The sequence below is a fragment of the Syngnathus scovelli genome, chromosome 7 (assembly GCF_024217435.2).
Source record: "Syngnathus scovelli strain Florida chromosome 7, RoL_Ssco_1.2, whole genome shotgun sequence".
In the NCBI taxonomy this organism is placed as follows: domain Eukaryota; kingdom Metazoa; phylum Chordata; class Actinopteri; order Syngnathiformes; family Syngnathidae; genus Syngnathus; species Syngnathus scovelli.
The window spans coordinates 2,897,621-2,911,812 of NC_090853.1; the positions used below are offsets into that span (position 1 = coordinate 2,897,621).

The 14,192-nt window shown below is 44.4% G+C and overlaps 2 protein-coding genes and 1 long non-coding RNA gene across 3 annotated transcripts; all 3 read right to left on the reverse strand.

Annotated features, from left to right (window-relative positions):
* Positions 1-927: 927 nt before the first annotated feature.
* On the reverse strand, positions 928-8,395 carry LOC125972027 (protein Smaug homolog 2). Its single transcript, XM_049725286.1, has 13 exons — positions 8,030-8,395; positions 6,556-7,060; positions 5,831-6,307; positions 5,505-5,735; positions 5,329-5,438; positions 4,744-4,830; positions 4,366-4,621; positions 4,049-4,134; positions 3,740-3,855; positions 3,462-3,663; positions 3,262-3,388; positions 2,035-2,118; positions 928-1,936 (listed from the first exon to the last, which is right to left on the reverse strand). Exons 2-13 carry the CDS (start codon positions 6,749-6,751, stop codon positions 1,908-1,910), a joined length of 2,001 nt encoding a protein of 666 aa, XP_049581243.1. The 5' UTR covers positions 6,752-7,060; positions 8,030-8,395; the 3' UTR covers positions 928-1,907.
* Positions 8,396-8,548: 153 nt separating this feature from the next.
* On the reverse strand, positions 8,549-12,096 carry paf1 (PAF1 homolog, Paf1/RNA polymerase II complex component). Its single transcript, XM_049725288.1, has 14 exons — positions 11,881-12,096; positions 11,525-11,557; positions 11,347-11,439; positions 11,146-11,267; positions 10,977-11,043; positions 10,775-10,876; positions 10,596-10,701; positions 10,356-10,424; positions 10,148-10,251; positions 9,963-10,079; positions 9,759-9,887; positions 9,579-9,684; positions 9,407-9,482; positions 8,549-9,148 (listed from the first exon to the last, which is right to left on the reverse strand). Exons 1-14 carry the CDS (start codon positions 11,925-11,927, stop codon positions 8,709-8,711), a joined length of 1,611 nt encoding a protein of 536 aa, XP_049581245.1. The 5' UTR covers positions 11,928-12,096; the 3' UTR covers positions 8,549-8,708.
* Positions 12,097-12,370: 274 nt separating this feature from the next.
* On the reverse strand, positions 12,371-13,598 carry LOC125972039 (uncharacterized). Its single transcript, XR_007482675.1, has 3 exons — positions 13,451-13,598; positions 12,984-13,109; positions 12,371-12,826 (listed from the first exon to the last, which is right to left on the reverse strand). It is a non-coding gene; the product is annotated as an uncharacterized lncRNA (long non-coding RNA).
* Between the last annotated feature and the right edge of the window lie 594 nt (positions 13,599-14,192).

The following is a 14,192-nucleotide window of genomic DNA, read 5'->3' on the forward strand; positions in this document are numbered from 1 at the left end:
AGCAGAAGTTATCCATATCGAGGGAGAGTTTAAAAAAACAACCCAAAAATTTTGTGTATACAGTGGAACTTCCAAAGTCATGAAAGAATTTGGAATTAAATGGCATTTCAAATATTTTTAGTTAGATAGAAAATTGTCTAGCTGCTTCTTGTACAATCAAAGAAATAGAATTTATTAAATGGCAGTCAGAGAAAATTATTTTGGCAAAAATATTTCGCTGAAATCATAGCTAGCAACTTGATACAATTATCCAAATGGGGCATGCTACAGTAATGTGACTTTTCAATCTTCATTGTTTTAAGCGTTACACAAAAAGATTATATATTTAAAAATAATAATAATCAGCCGATTAATTGGTTATCTGAGTTTTATCCTGAAAAATCTCAGACTCGGCCTAACAAAAATCCAAATTGGTCCCGCCCTGTTAAAACACAATTTTAATTTGTAGAAACATCAAAACTTCCGATTGGATTAAATCGGAAGTCAACTTTGGGGGTTCCACTGTATGACCATCTTCACCAAAATAAAAAACTCCAACGGTTATCCCTGCCTTATGAAGCAACCGAACAAACAAAGTGATCCAAAAGAGAGACCATATCCAAAAGGTACATGCACCTCCGCTCTGCCACATTCCAAGACAGACGCCGGGGTTAGAAGACCGCTTCTTTTGTTTCTTTATTCATCATTATTATTATGTTTTAAAAAAAAAAAAATTCAACACTGATACCACGCGATAATGTCGAGGGCTTACTGAAACACAGACACTAACGGAAAAATACGGACATCTTGGAGCACCTTGGAAACGCATGAGTCATCAAATCGTCACGTGTGAGGAAAGAGGGTGTATTTTGGGGGGGCCGATTGTCAAGAGTTGAAATAATTTTAGGGATTCCCAATCAGGTTTTTTTTTTTTTCCGTAGATGAGAATCTTACTCATTTTACAATGTTGGGTTACTTTTTTTCATTGGATACCTATTTATGGCCTGTTTTCAAATAAGGTCGTTTTTTTTCCCGGCAGGTTAGTGAGAGACCATGGCATGTTCAAAAACCGAGGACCCGTGTGCTTGGGGTTCCTGGAGAGGAACCAGGTTTGAAATCAGCTCTTGTGCAATAGCCCAACCCTCGGCCGGCCCTCGCTCCTCGGCACAACGCGATAATTCATCATCATTGACGCCAGTAGGGAGTTTAAAAAAAAAAAAAAAAAGGGATAACGGAGACAAAACGCAGCCGAGCGTTCTCCGACTGCTTTAGAAAATTCAACCATTCCGTCGCCAGGAATTTTTTCCCGAGTCGACCATCGACCGAACAACCCTTCTCTTTGGCTTTAGTGGAGAGGAGGAGTCTTCAGGGCGGAACGCTTCGAATAAAAGGCGACGCCCGCCTTTGGGCGGCATGACCGTGAGGTGACGAGTCGCCGTTTCAACAAGGGCCGGGGGGGGGGGGGGGGGGACCCTTTTCAGACGCCTTTCGGGCTCTCAAAAGTGTCTTCATTAGCCAATTCCAGCCCAGTGCCGTTTGTATACAAGTGCCTTCCATGTGGCCGATCTACACGCGAGGCAGTGCAGAAGAAGGAAAAGAAGGAGAAATCAAAAAGGGCCGTTTTGAAGACAGCACCGATCTGTCTCGCTCGCGATTGCGCCATGTCACAGTCCTGCAAGTGACACGGGCGGCAACCTTCCTGCCTGTCCTGCAATATAATAATTATCTGTATTCCTTTTTTTTTGTAATAATAAACTTAGCTGTATATAATAAAGTACAAAAATATTAGAGAACATATACACAGTTTTTTTGTCATTATGTAGTGACTGCTTTGCCTGGTTTGCTCGAGCGTACGTAATTTTTGTGCTGGGTGATGAGGAGCTTTTTTTTTTTTTTTTTTCCTTCCCCCCCTCTCTTTCGTCTTCTTTTCATATCGTCGATGTCCGGTCAGTTCCGTCTGTGGTGGGGATGAAAACGTGTCAAGACATTTTATCCTTACCACTCGTATTTTTCGTATTTTTTTGGGGAAAGGGAGAGCGTATTGGGCTCACTCACCGCCTAAGGCGTGCTCCGTCATACTGAGGCACAGCGACTCCAGCGTTGGGTTGATCTCCAGGTCAGCGCCTGGAACTTGGCAATCTAATAAAGAAACATAATTCAGTGTTAAATTGCTGTGGGATTACTGAATCCACATTTATTTCATCATCTCCAGATGGGATTGTACGAAGAAGCAATTCATGGGGGGGGAAAAAAAACAACAGAAGGGGAAAGTCGTTGAGTTAAAAGAGGGAATTTGTGCTATTGCGAGTTGCAATGTTAGCAGGATCTTTTTTCTATACGAGTAACAATTTTGGAGATTCTGTTAATATTTCATCCAACGAGTTAATATTGCATCGCACAAATGCTGCACGGCTTCACCAAGTGAACCAAAACAAACAAAGAAGTCACTGATGGTATTCTAGCAACAGAGCGCCGCCGACCGCGCTCCCTTCTGTGCCAGACGCACAATAACAAGACGAAGCGAACAGCGTGTGGCTGTAAACAATCCGGCACATTCTGCGAAGCGCGCGCAAGCGCTGGTACGCCAGATGTCGTGTTGCGGATTTCTCTTCTAATGGCCCTGTCGTGTTCCGACAGCGTCAACGCTGACCTTTTTCGCCACACAGCCTCGCCTGTGAAAATGTTTGAGGCTGTTTCCTGCCTATTCATTGAAATACACAATGTACCTTTTTTTATTTGCCCACAAAGGACGACAGATGCTACACACTGGCTGTCAGGCGACAAAGCTTCTTCTCCACGATTGTTGCGTGAGAAGCTACTTTTGGGTGTATGGAAAGAAATGAGCAGAGTCACTTACAAGTGTTCAGCGTGTAAAAATACTGATAACGTATTTATGCAAATCATCTAGGCGTCTACTTTCCCAAATGTTATTGCGCCAAAGCACATAGTTTATAGTCAGGGAAAAAAAGAAAAATGGCACAGACTGCACTGTAAAAAATGGGCATTTAAAAAAAAAAAGTAATGAAATGAGGAATATATTATCATTCCAAGTTGAATTTTACTTTCAAATTAAGCATAAAACAAAAAGAACAACGATGGGCCATAACTTTACAGTCCACTAGCTTAATACTAATGCTCTTACGCAACTATGTTGCAGTTTTAACAGGTTGAACACAAATGGTGTAGAAACACATGTAGACAAACAATATTTTAGTGAATTCTTCATCTTCTAAGACGAATATCAGTGTTCTACTGATAACCTGGTAGGAGTTGATACAGTACCTTGCTGCTGGAACATGAGCATGGTTTGCGGGGAGGTGTGGACAGGAAGCGAGTGGGTCCGCTGCACGGAGCTGCGACTTTGACTTGGCATGCTGTTACTGCCTCCGGGGTTGGCGAACCACAGGCTCTAAAAAAAACACAGAAACGTACCGATGAGTCACGTCAGTCGGTCGTCTTTTTCGACGGGTAGCTGTACCGACCTGGCGACCTTGGCCTGCCAGCCCGGCGGGGCTGGTGAGCGTGTGGCGAGGAGAGACGCCGCCGATTCCGCCGGGACTCAACAGACCTATGCGCCCCGCCTGGAGTCCGCGGGGGGTTATCTGAAACTGCCTCTGGCCCCGCCGGCCCACGCCTCCGCTCACAGAGCCCGCTGTGGGGAGGGAGTTGGACCCGTAGGCCCAGCTGGAAGAAAAACAGAACTCCGTTTTGACTTTGCTGAACGTACGGCGGTTCGGATTGGGAGGGGCGCCGGGCTCACCCTTTCTGTCGGTACACGGGCATGTCCAGCATGGCTTTCCGAGGGACCAGGCGGAGCAGTTTGAGGACCTGCTGCTTCCAAGAAACCAGACGTTTCTTGTGGGTTTCTGTGAAAGCCTTCAAAGAACGAAGACACACAACAAAGTTCAACCGACTCGTTCGACGGTGATGTGCAATTTGATCTCGATATTTCTTTCAGCGTCTGCAAGATTTACGACTGTTAAGGTCTCCGCCCTCGTCTGTAGCAAAATCAATAAACACTCCTCTGCTCCTGGACACTATTTGCAGGAAAGACATCGACTACACTTACCTCATGAATTAGACATTTCTCGATGAGCTGGAGGTAGCAGCTGATATTTTCCTCATCTGGCCTGGACACGAGCAGTTGCGTGCACACTGAAACAAAAGAAGCGAGCCCGTTCATGTGGAAAGAGTCCAGAACACTGACAAGGACAATTAATAACTTATTAGATGATACAATCAACTCGAGAAAGCACTTAAGTATGCTTCCGTTCAGTCATGTCCTGGGAAATCAATGACAATATCCACAGGAAGACACTCGTTCCGGAATTAAATTCAACTTGCAGAGATTTGTAATATGAAGTCAAACAAACAGGTGCTTCTTACCTTTGCCCATGACTCGGGTGAACTGTCCGGCAATGTCACCGTCCGAAATGGGCGTCACCGAGGAGTCTCCGTCGCTGTGGGAATGGAATCCCTCGGGGGCCGCGTCTTTATCCGTGGCCGACTTTGCGGCTTCGGGAGGGGAGCCGGCCGGCTCCTGCGGGGTCTGCGTCAACGTGCTGTAGGCCTTGATAGGCGTGATGATGATCTGTTGTAGCTCCTGCAGAGCGTTGCGTAGGTTTCCTCCTTCCAAAATGTCCTGCGAACACGCCACAAGATGTAACTAAAACCCAAAAGGAATTTCCTGACCCTGGAAAATGAACTTCTACTTTTTTTTATTTAGCCCAGAAAATATACTCAAACAAAACTCGTGTAAATTACCTTTTCCAAAGACTTGAGGACACTCTGCCGCTCGCGCAGTTTTTGGATGCTCAAGGCAATTTTATGCCGCGCTCCCTTGGTGACGTTCTAAAAAGGAAGGCGATAACAAGACGACGTGTCACTTCTTGCCCGAGCTACACAACTAAAAAAATAATCACCATCTGTTTCATTCAAGCCGAGGGGGGGGCGGGGGGGGTGACAACAATCGTGTGACCGGCGGGCTACATTCTTTCATTTCATGCCTCGTTTGAAAGGTGATGTATTATTATCAGCTTTAAGAACACAAGTGTTTACCGTTGATGAGACATCCACCGGTAGCAATCCACTTTTTATAGGGCCTCGAGTGAACTGAGGCGAGGCTCATCCCATGAATTTTCCCAACGCAAATTATACATATTTGAAGTCAATTTAGAGGCAATACTGTAATACTGTGGCGCCATCTGGTGGAATCTTGTTGTCATTGCAAGGTCCGGATGGGCTGACAGTGCATAATTCTGCAGACTTCTTCATCAGCGGCTCAATCAAAATGATAGCCATTGAAATCCGGGGATTTTGTTGGAATGTCAGCGTGGATCTATCACAAACCTGAGATTCCAGATGATGCTCCGTGAGAATCATCATCTCCTCGTAGCTCATTTGGGAGAAAAGCGATGCATACTTGTGAAGGCGGAGACTTTTCAACCACGCGGGAACATCTGCGATAAAGCAGAGGTCATCTTCAAATACTGCCGCGTCACACACGACTGAGAAAGTCGTCTGACCTTTCATGCCGCTGCCGTCCTCCTGGAAGGTGTTGCGTACCGAGCCCTGGTCTTCGGTCTGTTCGCTGCCCGAGGACGCCACGCTGCTCTGCGGGGAGAGCGGCGCGTGGTCCGTCGGGAGGAAGTTCTGCCGGCTTCCCATGTCATCCTGACCGAGCCAATCAGAGTTACACGAACCAGACGGGATGGCGGATTTCTTCAGAGGGCTGGGCTGCATCTGCCCGCCTAGTCCTGGGAATAAGGAACAGTTTGTGAAGACAAAGAATTTTTTTTTAAATAAAACGGTGTGTTGTTTGCAGTTCTGACAGCAGGAGCTAAAAATAAACCTGTATTATTGCTGTTGACAGGAGAGGACAATCCGCCCGGAAAAGTCATGTGCCCGTTCTGGCCTGCAGGAGACGTGCTGGACGAGGGGGACTTGTCGTGCCAGGCCTGGCCGGGCTCCAGGCCCTCGGCCGAGCCGGCCCATTCATCTGAACCCTGACGCGGGTGGTACGGGCTGGGGGGCGCCCGTGTGGCCGGCGCATAGCCGCCGGATAGGTGTTCCTCTAGATGGTTGAGCCACATAGCCAAGGACGTGCGGTCCTCCAGCGTGGTGGCGGGGTGGATTAGCGCGTAGGACAGTAGCTGTCTGCTCTCCTCCACAAACAAGCTACTCTCAATGGTGTGACTCAACACCTTCTGCAGCAGCTTCATGTACTCACATTTGGCCTCGCTGTTGCGTGGCTGCAACAAAGGCAGATGGGACAAGAGCAAGGACACCACTTTCTCCTTGGGCTCCTGATGCCACTGGTTGACTATGGCTGAGGACAGAGAACATTCCATCAGTGCTGCTTCTTTATGATGATCACACAACAAGCTGGATATACAGGGGAACCTCCAAAGATGCTAGCATACCTCTTTTTTATTTTGCACTTTCCCCAAATGGACTTCGGCAACCTCATTAGACATTTTTAACATTCTTTCTTTCCAGTTCTAACTCCGACTATCATTATCTTGCGACCGACCGAGGTTCCACTGTACACCAGCGTGGAAATATGTATTCATCTACCTGCATTGTTGGCCTCTGCTTCCAAGATATGAATCTCTGTGCAGTCCGCCAACCAGTGTTCAAGGCAAATGTGTAAAAAGCGAGCCTGGGTGCGGGACACCCTCTTGAGGAGGGATAACAGGGCCACTGTCTGTTCGCACTCGTTCCAGCCCTTGAACCAGTCCGTGAGGATACCTACCTGGTCTCTGAACATCATGGCGTGTCTCCTTTTTTAGGTAAGGAGATGGGGAATGTGAGGGCGGGGTGAGGGGAATGAAGGGGGAGGGGGGGACCACGGGGTGGGGAAGCACAATTTTCAGGGACAGACAGGGTCAAGTCTTTTCCCCAGACGCCAACTCAGAGACCCTCACATGGTTCACGTGCAGCAAAACATAATGGGAAATCTTGGCAAGTCACAGTGTGGGCTGTTTGGGGGATTCCTTGGAAAGTAATCCCGATAGGAGGAGTCCAAATAGATTGTCGTCACTCTTGCATGCTTGGGATCATATTGGTCACCTAAAAAAAGCTACAGAAAGGAATATTATTAGCATTTGAATTAGCAGTCTTTAATACCTTAAAACTCAAGTCAACTTTATTTATAGAGCACTTTAAAAAGAATCATAGCTACATACAAACATGAAATGATCCTCTATGATAACAGAATACAACCTGTGTTGTCAAAGTGAGTTTAATGTTTTTGCATTCCGCAACGTCTCGTCTTGGGTTTCATTAGGTTAAAGTTAGAAAGTAGGTAAAACTCGTTTTATCTGATGGTTCATTTGCATATATTGTAATGTAAGCTACCCTAAAAAATACAAAACATTTATGTATAATGAATCTTATATTGTTTATTACAGTAATACATATTAGTTTGTGGCTTGCGTTTAATATAAAATATATATATACATCGGAAGAAGACCTTGAAAATATACTTGCATATTAAATCGAACCATGAGGGTGGGAGGAATGAAATCGCAGATACATTATTCTTCAAGTCATAAAATGGGCGGTGTCATAGTGCCTATTTTTAAGAAACATTTTTTTTGTTTTTGCTTTATACCACATAGTACATTACCCACTGAATCAAAATGTGTCCACACGTACAGTGCAGTACATTATATACAACTGGGCGACCGGCAAGTGTAATTTAGCATGTCAAAAACTCGCCCGTCACTACAAAATGGTAACACCTGTAACATTCGCAGCTATACAACCGATATTAACACTCCAACGGAGGCTTTTGGTCACAATACTGTCCCCAAGAATAGTCACCGGAGAATAAAAAGAGACTTCTCGACGACTCAGACAGCTGGAATAAGCTAACCAGAGCTAGCAAAGTCGGCCTTGCTAGTGATTGGGAGGGATTTGTATTGTTTTTCGTTGACGCTGTTGCTACTGCCTCAAAACACTTCAAAAAACGTGGCCACGTCTAATAAATTCGACCTCGGTGTTTTTATTACCTGAACATACATGGACAAGACACAAAGTTGTTTACCTTTGTCGCTTTGTGGGTGCTTTTAGCGAGCCGAAGCTAACGCGTAATGCATAGCTTAGCGCTAGCCTCGTCGTAGCTTAGCAAGTTTTGCTAGCAATAATGTTGCCGTAGCAGCGAGAGGCGTACATTCCGATTCTCCGTCGTAGTGGTGTCCATGAGAAAGATATTCCCGCTGTGGATCCGACAAAGTCAAAGAATGTATGTACAAAAAAAAGTGTTTATTACAATACAAGAGTAGACGCCTGGCAAGAAATGTACTTCAGTTTTCTTAGTTGCCGTGTGACGTAGGCGAGCGTCATGCGTGTGACGTCATACGTCTGGACGGCAAAACCGAAGATAATTGGTGATTAAGAAAATATTATTACGTTTAACTCGCGTGGGTGACTCAATATCATTCAAATTTTTCACTTTTCAACTTGTATTGGTTAGATTACTGGTGAATATAGAGTTGAAATTAAAAATCCACATCACTAGCAAGACTAATTTGATTGCTTTAAAAGGCCAGAAAAACGAGTGGAATTCTTAAAAATGAGCTTAACATTTATTTGGATGTGACGCTATGACATCATGTTAAAAAAACATTTTTACGTTCTGCTTCAAAGACAAAAGTCACAAGAGCGATGTTCGCATCACAAGTCTACATATTATGAAAAGTGAAGACTTGAAGATGATTGCGCAATCATTCAGAGTCACTGGCATCGCTGGAATCCGACGCCCTCTCGCTGGCGCTGGCACTCGGCGCCTGAGCCTCCGAGTGCTCACTGCTGTGCTCACTGGGAGCCGGGGAGGCGCTGAGACTCCTGACGCCGCCTCCGCTTCCTCCTCCTCGCTCGTCGTCGTCGCTGGCATCCTCGCCGCTGCTCCTCTTCGGCTCGTTGTCGCTGTCTTCATCATCGTCGCTGCCAAAGATCTCCTCCTCGTCCCGCATCTCGCGGGTGCGGTCCTCGCCGCTCTCGCTTCCGCTCGACCGCCTCCTCTTGTTCTTAATCTTGGCTCTGTCTCGGACTTCGTCGTCGTCCTCCTCCTCTGGCGCCCGCCTCTCTGGCTCTTCGTCGTCCCTGTCTGACTCGCTGGCGGAATTCTCCGCCTCGCTGCCGCTGCCTCTCTCTTTGTCATCGCCTGGAGGGGGTTTAAAAATATAAAAAATTAAAACATCACACGTTACTTACGTTATTTAAACAAAAATATAATAAAATACTTACATTGGCAATTTTATGTAAATAAATACATGAAATATATACTATTTCTGAATAATTGTATTTTGGGGTCTTATTACAATAAAATAAATAGCAGACAAAATATCAAATGGGATGATATTTTCATGATTTAAAAAAAAAGTGTCACACTGCTGTCTTGAGAGAATAAAGGATGACTAACCAGAGTCCTTGTCCATGTCCATGTCTTCCTCTTCATCCTCGGGCTCGTGGTTCTCCAGCTGAGCTTTTCGGGCTTCCTGTCAATCAAACGAACAGAGAGTCATCAGCGGTGGGGGGGAGGAAGAAGAAGAAGAAAGGGAAAAAATAAAAGTCTTTGGATGGTGAAGATTGACCTGGGCCTCGAGTTCCTTCTCGTTCATGTCTCTGTGCTTGCACACCAGCACGGCGTTGGTGGTGGACTGCGCGCCCGCCTTGGCTCGCCTCTTGCTCAGACGCACTCTGCGCCACACGTGAGTCAACATCAACACGCAACACCGGTTAATACACGCAAGACACATTGGACCGCGCCGAACCTTGTTTCCAGCTCGTTGTAGTAAACCCCGTCGCCATCTCTGAAGATGAAAAAGTAATTCTCCTCGTAGCCCTTGCTGGCTTTGTTCTTCACGTTCCAGTTGTACTCCCTGGCGATCTTGTAGTCGTAGCTGAAAAGGAAAAAGAAGCCACCTGATAAACAAAGCGTACCTAATGAAGCGACTTCTCGTCTCGTCATCTCTTACAGATCCTCAGGCATGTAGTCCAGCCCCTCGTCGCAGTCTCGCTTCCGTTTGCGAAGCGTGTCCTCGTTGGGCAGGAAGTAGGCCACAAACTGGTTCCCTTCCTCGTCCATCATGCCTCTGCGTGCGTGGAAAGTTGTTTGTTACTCTAGCCCGATATTTTGATCATTCTTTTTTTTGACCGCTACCTGATCATGGCTTGGGACATCATTTCCACGCCTGCAATTGCCGACATGTCTTTGGGAGCGGGATCCGAGTCGAAGATGACCTGAGCGCACGGGTTGATCCACATCTGCCGAGGCACACGGACAACATTATGCATCGGGAAACCAGTCGCCACTTTCTTTTTAGTGACGCTTGATGTCACCTGAGCAGATGGAAAAGTTAGAAGCTTACCTTGAAATCCGGGAAGACAGGCAAAACCTCCACAGGAGTAACTCGAGGTTTGCTGTAGTGCTGAGCGATCTGAATGCAAAAGGTGCTTTTAGATATGAAATGAAATACACAAACTAAAGTGTACCCCCATCTAGTGGTCAACACAAATATTTCACTGAAGAGATGTGTTAGACCGCAATAGAATTTAAAAAAGAAAAGCATTGCAGTATTGAAGTGTCTGTCAAGCGACTGAGCCCTCACCCCTTTCTGTGCGTCCTCAAAAGTTTTCTCAATGGCGGAGATTTGGCTGTCTCTGTCCTTGTAGATTTCCTCTTCTGTGAACTGTTGCTTGACAGACACGCCGATCCTAAGCGCAAACACACGATGACGTTGTGCTCGCTCGCAGATAAACGTGCGATGCCACTTGACCATCAACTCACTTGACTTCCACTTTCTCATTGGAGACGCCGTATCTGTTGAACTCGGTGGAAATATATTCCGTCTTTCTCATCCAAGGCACCACCTTAGCGTGCTGCTGGGATCTTAAAGGGTGGAGAACAAAAAAAAAAAAAAAAAGTATAAACATCTCTAAAGGCATCTCACGCAATCTGGGTGAGCTCAGCTTTTTTTTTTTTTATTTACCTCTTGGAGCTGGACGGAGCCTGGATGTCCTCTTCTAACAGTTTTTCATCAGCTGGATCCAAGAGTACTGAAACAAAAATTGGATTGCAAAAGAATCACTTCAGTTGCGTTTCATTTCTAACACAACTCAGCTTCCAGTGGAATGGAGGCCATGATTAGAGAAGCTTACTGTTAGGGTCTATACGGTACGTGTCCGGGTTGATGAGATCGATGGTGACACCGAGGTCCGGCTCGGTCAGAAGCTCGTGCTTATGCTGTTTCTCCAGAGATGTAGCTTTGTACTGTACAAACCTGTTACCATGGCAACAAGAAAATGACTAAATCTGTTTACGTCCATAATGGTAAGAATAGAAAGAGGTAATGACAGTACCTGTGCTGATCAAACGGGTATGTGATGAATTTGGGGTCAAACGGGATATCGGGCAGGCTGTTGCAGTATTTCACCCGACAGACCACACCTGACCTGTTGTGGACACAAAATATTGTCACAAATTATTTGATATTTCCATTTAAAGTAAAAAAAAAAATGACATATCAGCACGACTTACCGCTCAGGGACAGTTCTGTGTGATGACGGCCGACTGAAAGAGGGTCAAAAAAAGAGATTGATAATTAACCAATCAAAATGAATATGTCATCTGCCATGCAAAAATTTCAAAATTAGTTTGGTCGTAGTAGTTTTCAATTTGTTTTTATGTGCAGCTGCGAGATTCTACCATCGAACTCCCGTTTATCACGAGATTGCATGAAGTTTGACAGACAGGTACAATTGGTGTATTATGAGAACAATCACGAATGCATAATTAACTCGCCTTTAAACAAAAACAACAATTACGCCATATTTGCTAATACGAGACTAATTAGTGACAAGTTAGCTGCAAAGCTAGCCCCTAACATGTTTTACCTGTGGCCGTCCTCGCGTTGTGCTTGCGTCTGAATCGTCGGCGCCATTATAGCACGAAGCGGATTCCAAAATGTCCGCTTTAAATAATATTCTCGACGAAAACAAGTGGATCCTCTGAATAAAGAGAAAGAAACACGAAATTATCGAAATTTACCCTCCATTAAGCGAACTCTGTCGGAAGTGCTTTACTGAGATGGTCTTAAAATGTAATCAAAGATTTTGAGAGCGCCCCCTGTTGTCTGTAGTCCTGTAACACAAGGCTTGGGTTCATTTGGTTTTGGTCTTGTACGTCACGGCTTTGGGGTAAATCATGTGAAAAGATACTAGAATAAATCATTTAACAAACACATTTAGTTTTATATTTATTTGGTTAATTATAATTAATTAAAATTTGAACCAAAAAGAATTCATTACATGTTAAAATTAAATATTTTACATCTATATTTGAACCGCCCACCCCCTGTCGTTCTTGATAACAAAAGACATCACATGATGTTTGTATTTGATCATGTTTGGCTCCAACATATCCAATATGCACATTTACATTTCATCACAAAATAGTTTGCTAATATGACTGGAAACATATATTGCAATCTCAAACATGGCTTCAAAAAGCGACGATCGAAGCTGCATAGAACGGCAGTGTAATCGACATAAACATCCCACAAGATTAAAATTATTCGTATATCAAACTAGTATATCAACTCACAGAAGTCACTAATCATTTCTCCATCATCTCCAAAAGTCAAAACATGAAGGCAACAACAGGTCCCGGCAGAGCTCCATCCATACCCTTTGTTCCGTGTGCATCTATTGCAGATAAGTATTAAAAAACTAACAAAAAAAGGCATTACGGTGTGGACACACACATCTCAAAACATTCAGGAGGTGCTCCCAGATGTTCATGTCCATGGACTACATTTCTCTCTGCAAGTGGGAACCAACTCTGTGAAGAAACACAAGGCAAGGTGAGATTCAAAATAAAATGCTGGTCTGGTATCAGGGCTGAAGAATAACATGATACATATTTTATTTCTTTAGACTTATTAAAATATGAACTATATCTGAGTCTTGAGTGTTATTCTGAGAAGTAAATGTCTCACCCATCTTCCCAAAGGTACAAGGCTCGATCATGGTAGAACACCGCGAGGAAGAACCATACACTGGTCTCCACCCAGAAGATGACAAACAGGAACCATAGTGAGGTGAAAATTAATTCGCACAACATCCTGAAAATAAAAAGGGAAGAAACAATTACAATGACGACAACTATCAAATAGTTACTCTTGCAAGCTTCCTTGAGGATTCAAAACAAATCGGACTTAGCTGTAGCATTCTAACGCTAACTATCTAGTAAATCAGGAATTTTCAAATTTGAGGAACACCGGTTTGTTTTCAGGATTCAACATTTGAGCTCAGGTTTTAAGCGGACATTTTCGCGCACACATGTCGAAGGCTAAGATAGCACTTTATACCACATTGTTATTTTGCCACCATTACTTTTATTAGCTTTGTGGCTAATGTTAGCACACGATCGTGTTCTTGCGTACATTATAATAAACGTACTTACTCCAACGAGTTTCCCTTCGGGTGGCATTCCTCCGCTCAATCGTTAAAACATTTGTTTACAATGTTCGTCATACCGCACGCTGTGATTACTTCCGGTCCACGGACCAATCAGAGCGCAGAAAATTATGAAGTCGAAATGGAATGCGCATACGCCGCACGCTGTGATTACTTCCGGTCCACGGACCAATCAGAGCGCAGAAAATCACGAACGTCGGAAATTGAACGCGTATACCTAAAAAATAAAGTAAAATACAAAATAAAATTAGACACAACGCCTTTTATACTAAAATTACTTTATTACAGCTGATTTATTTTCAATAATCCCTCTGCCAACATAATGGTACATTATAATACAAACAAAATAGTAGATTTGATTCTATTCTTATTCTTTTTAATGAATCTTTTTTCTTCTTAATACAATTCGAATCGACTTTTTAAGTATTTGAGCATCTCGTTATGTGTAGCATCTTCATAAACTCTCATGACCATCTATACAATTTAATACAGGTTACAAGTTGTAGTGGTAATGCGCCAACAAAAATAAAAATACTGACATCTTCAAAAGAAATGCAATCTCTATCTTCTCACTGTATTTGTCACCAAAGCGTGCGCGTTTGTGTTGGCCTCTGGATCAGATGTGATAGCTCACTGGAGGGGGGAAAGGGGGGGGGGGGGGGGGAGCAGGGGTCACCACATGGCAGCATATGGGCCGGGCAACTATGGCACAGTGTTTGGACCACAGA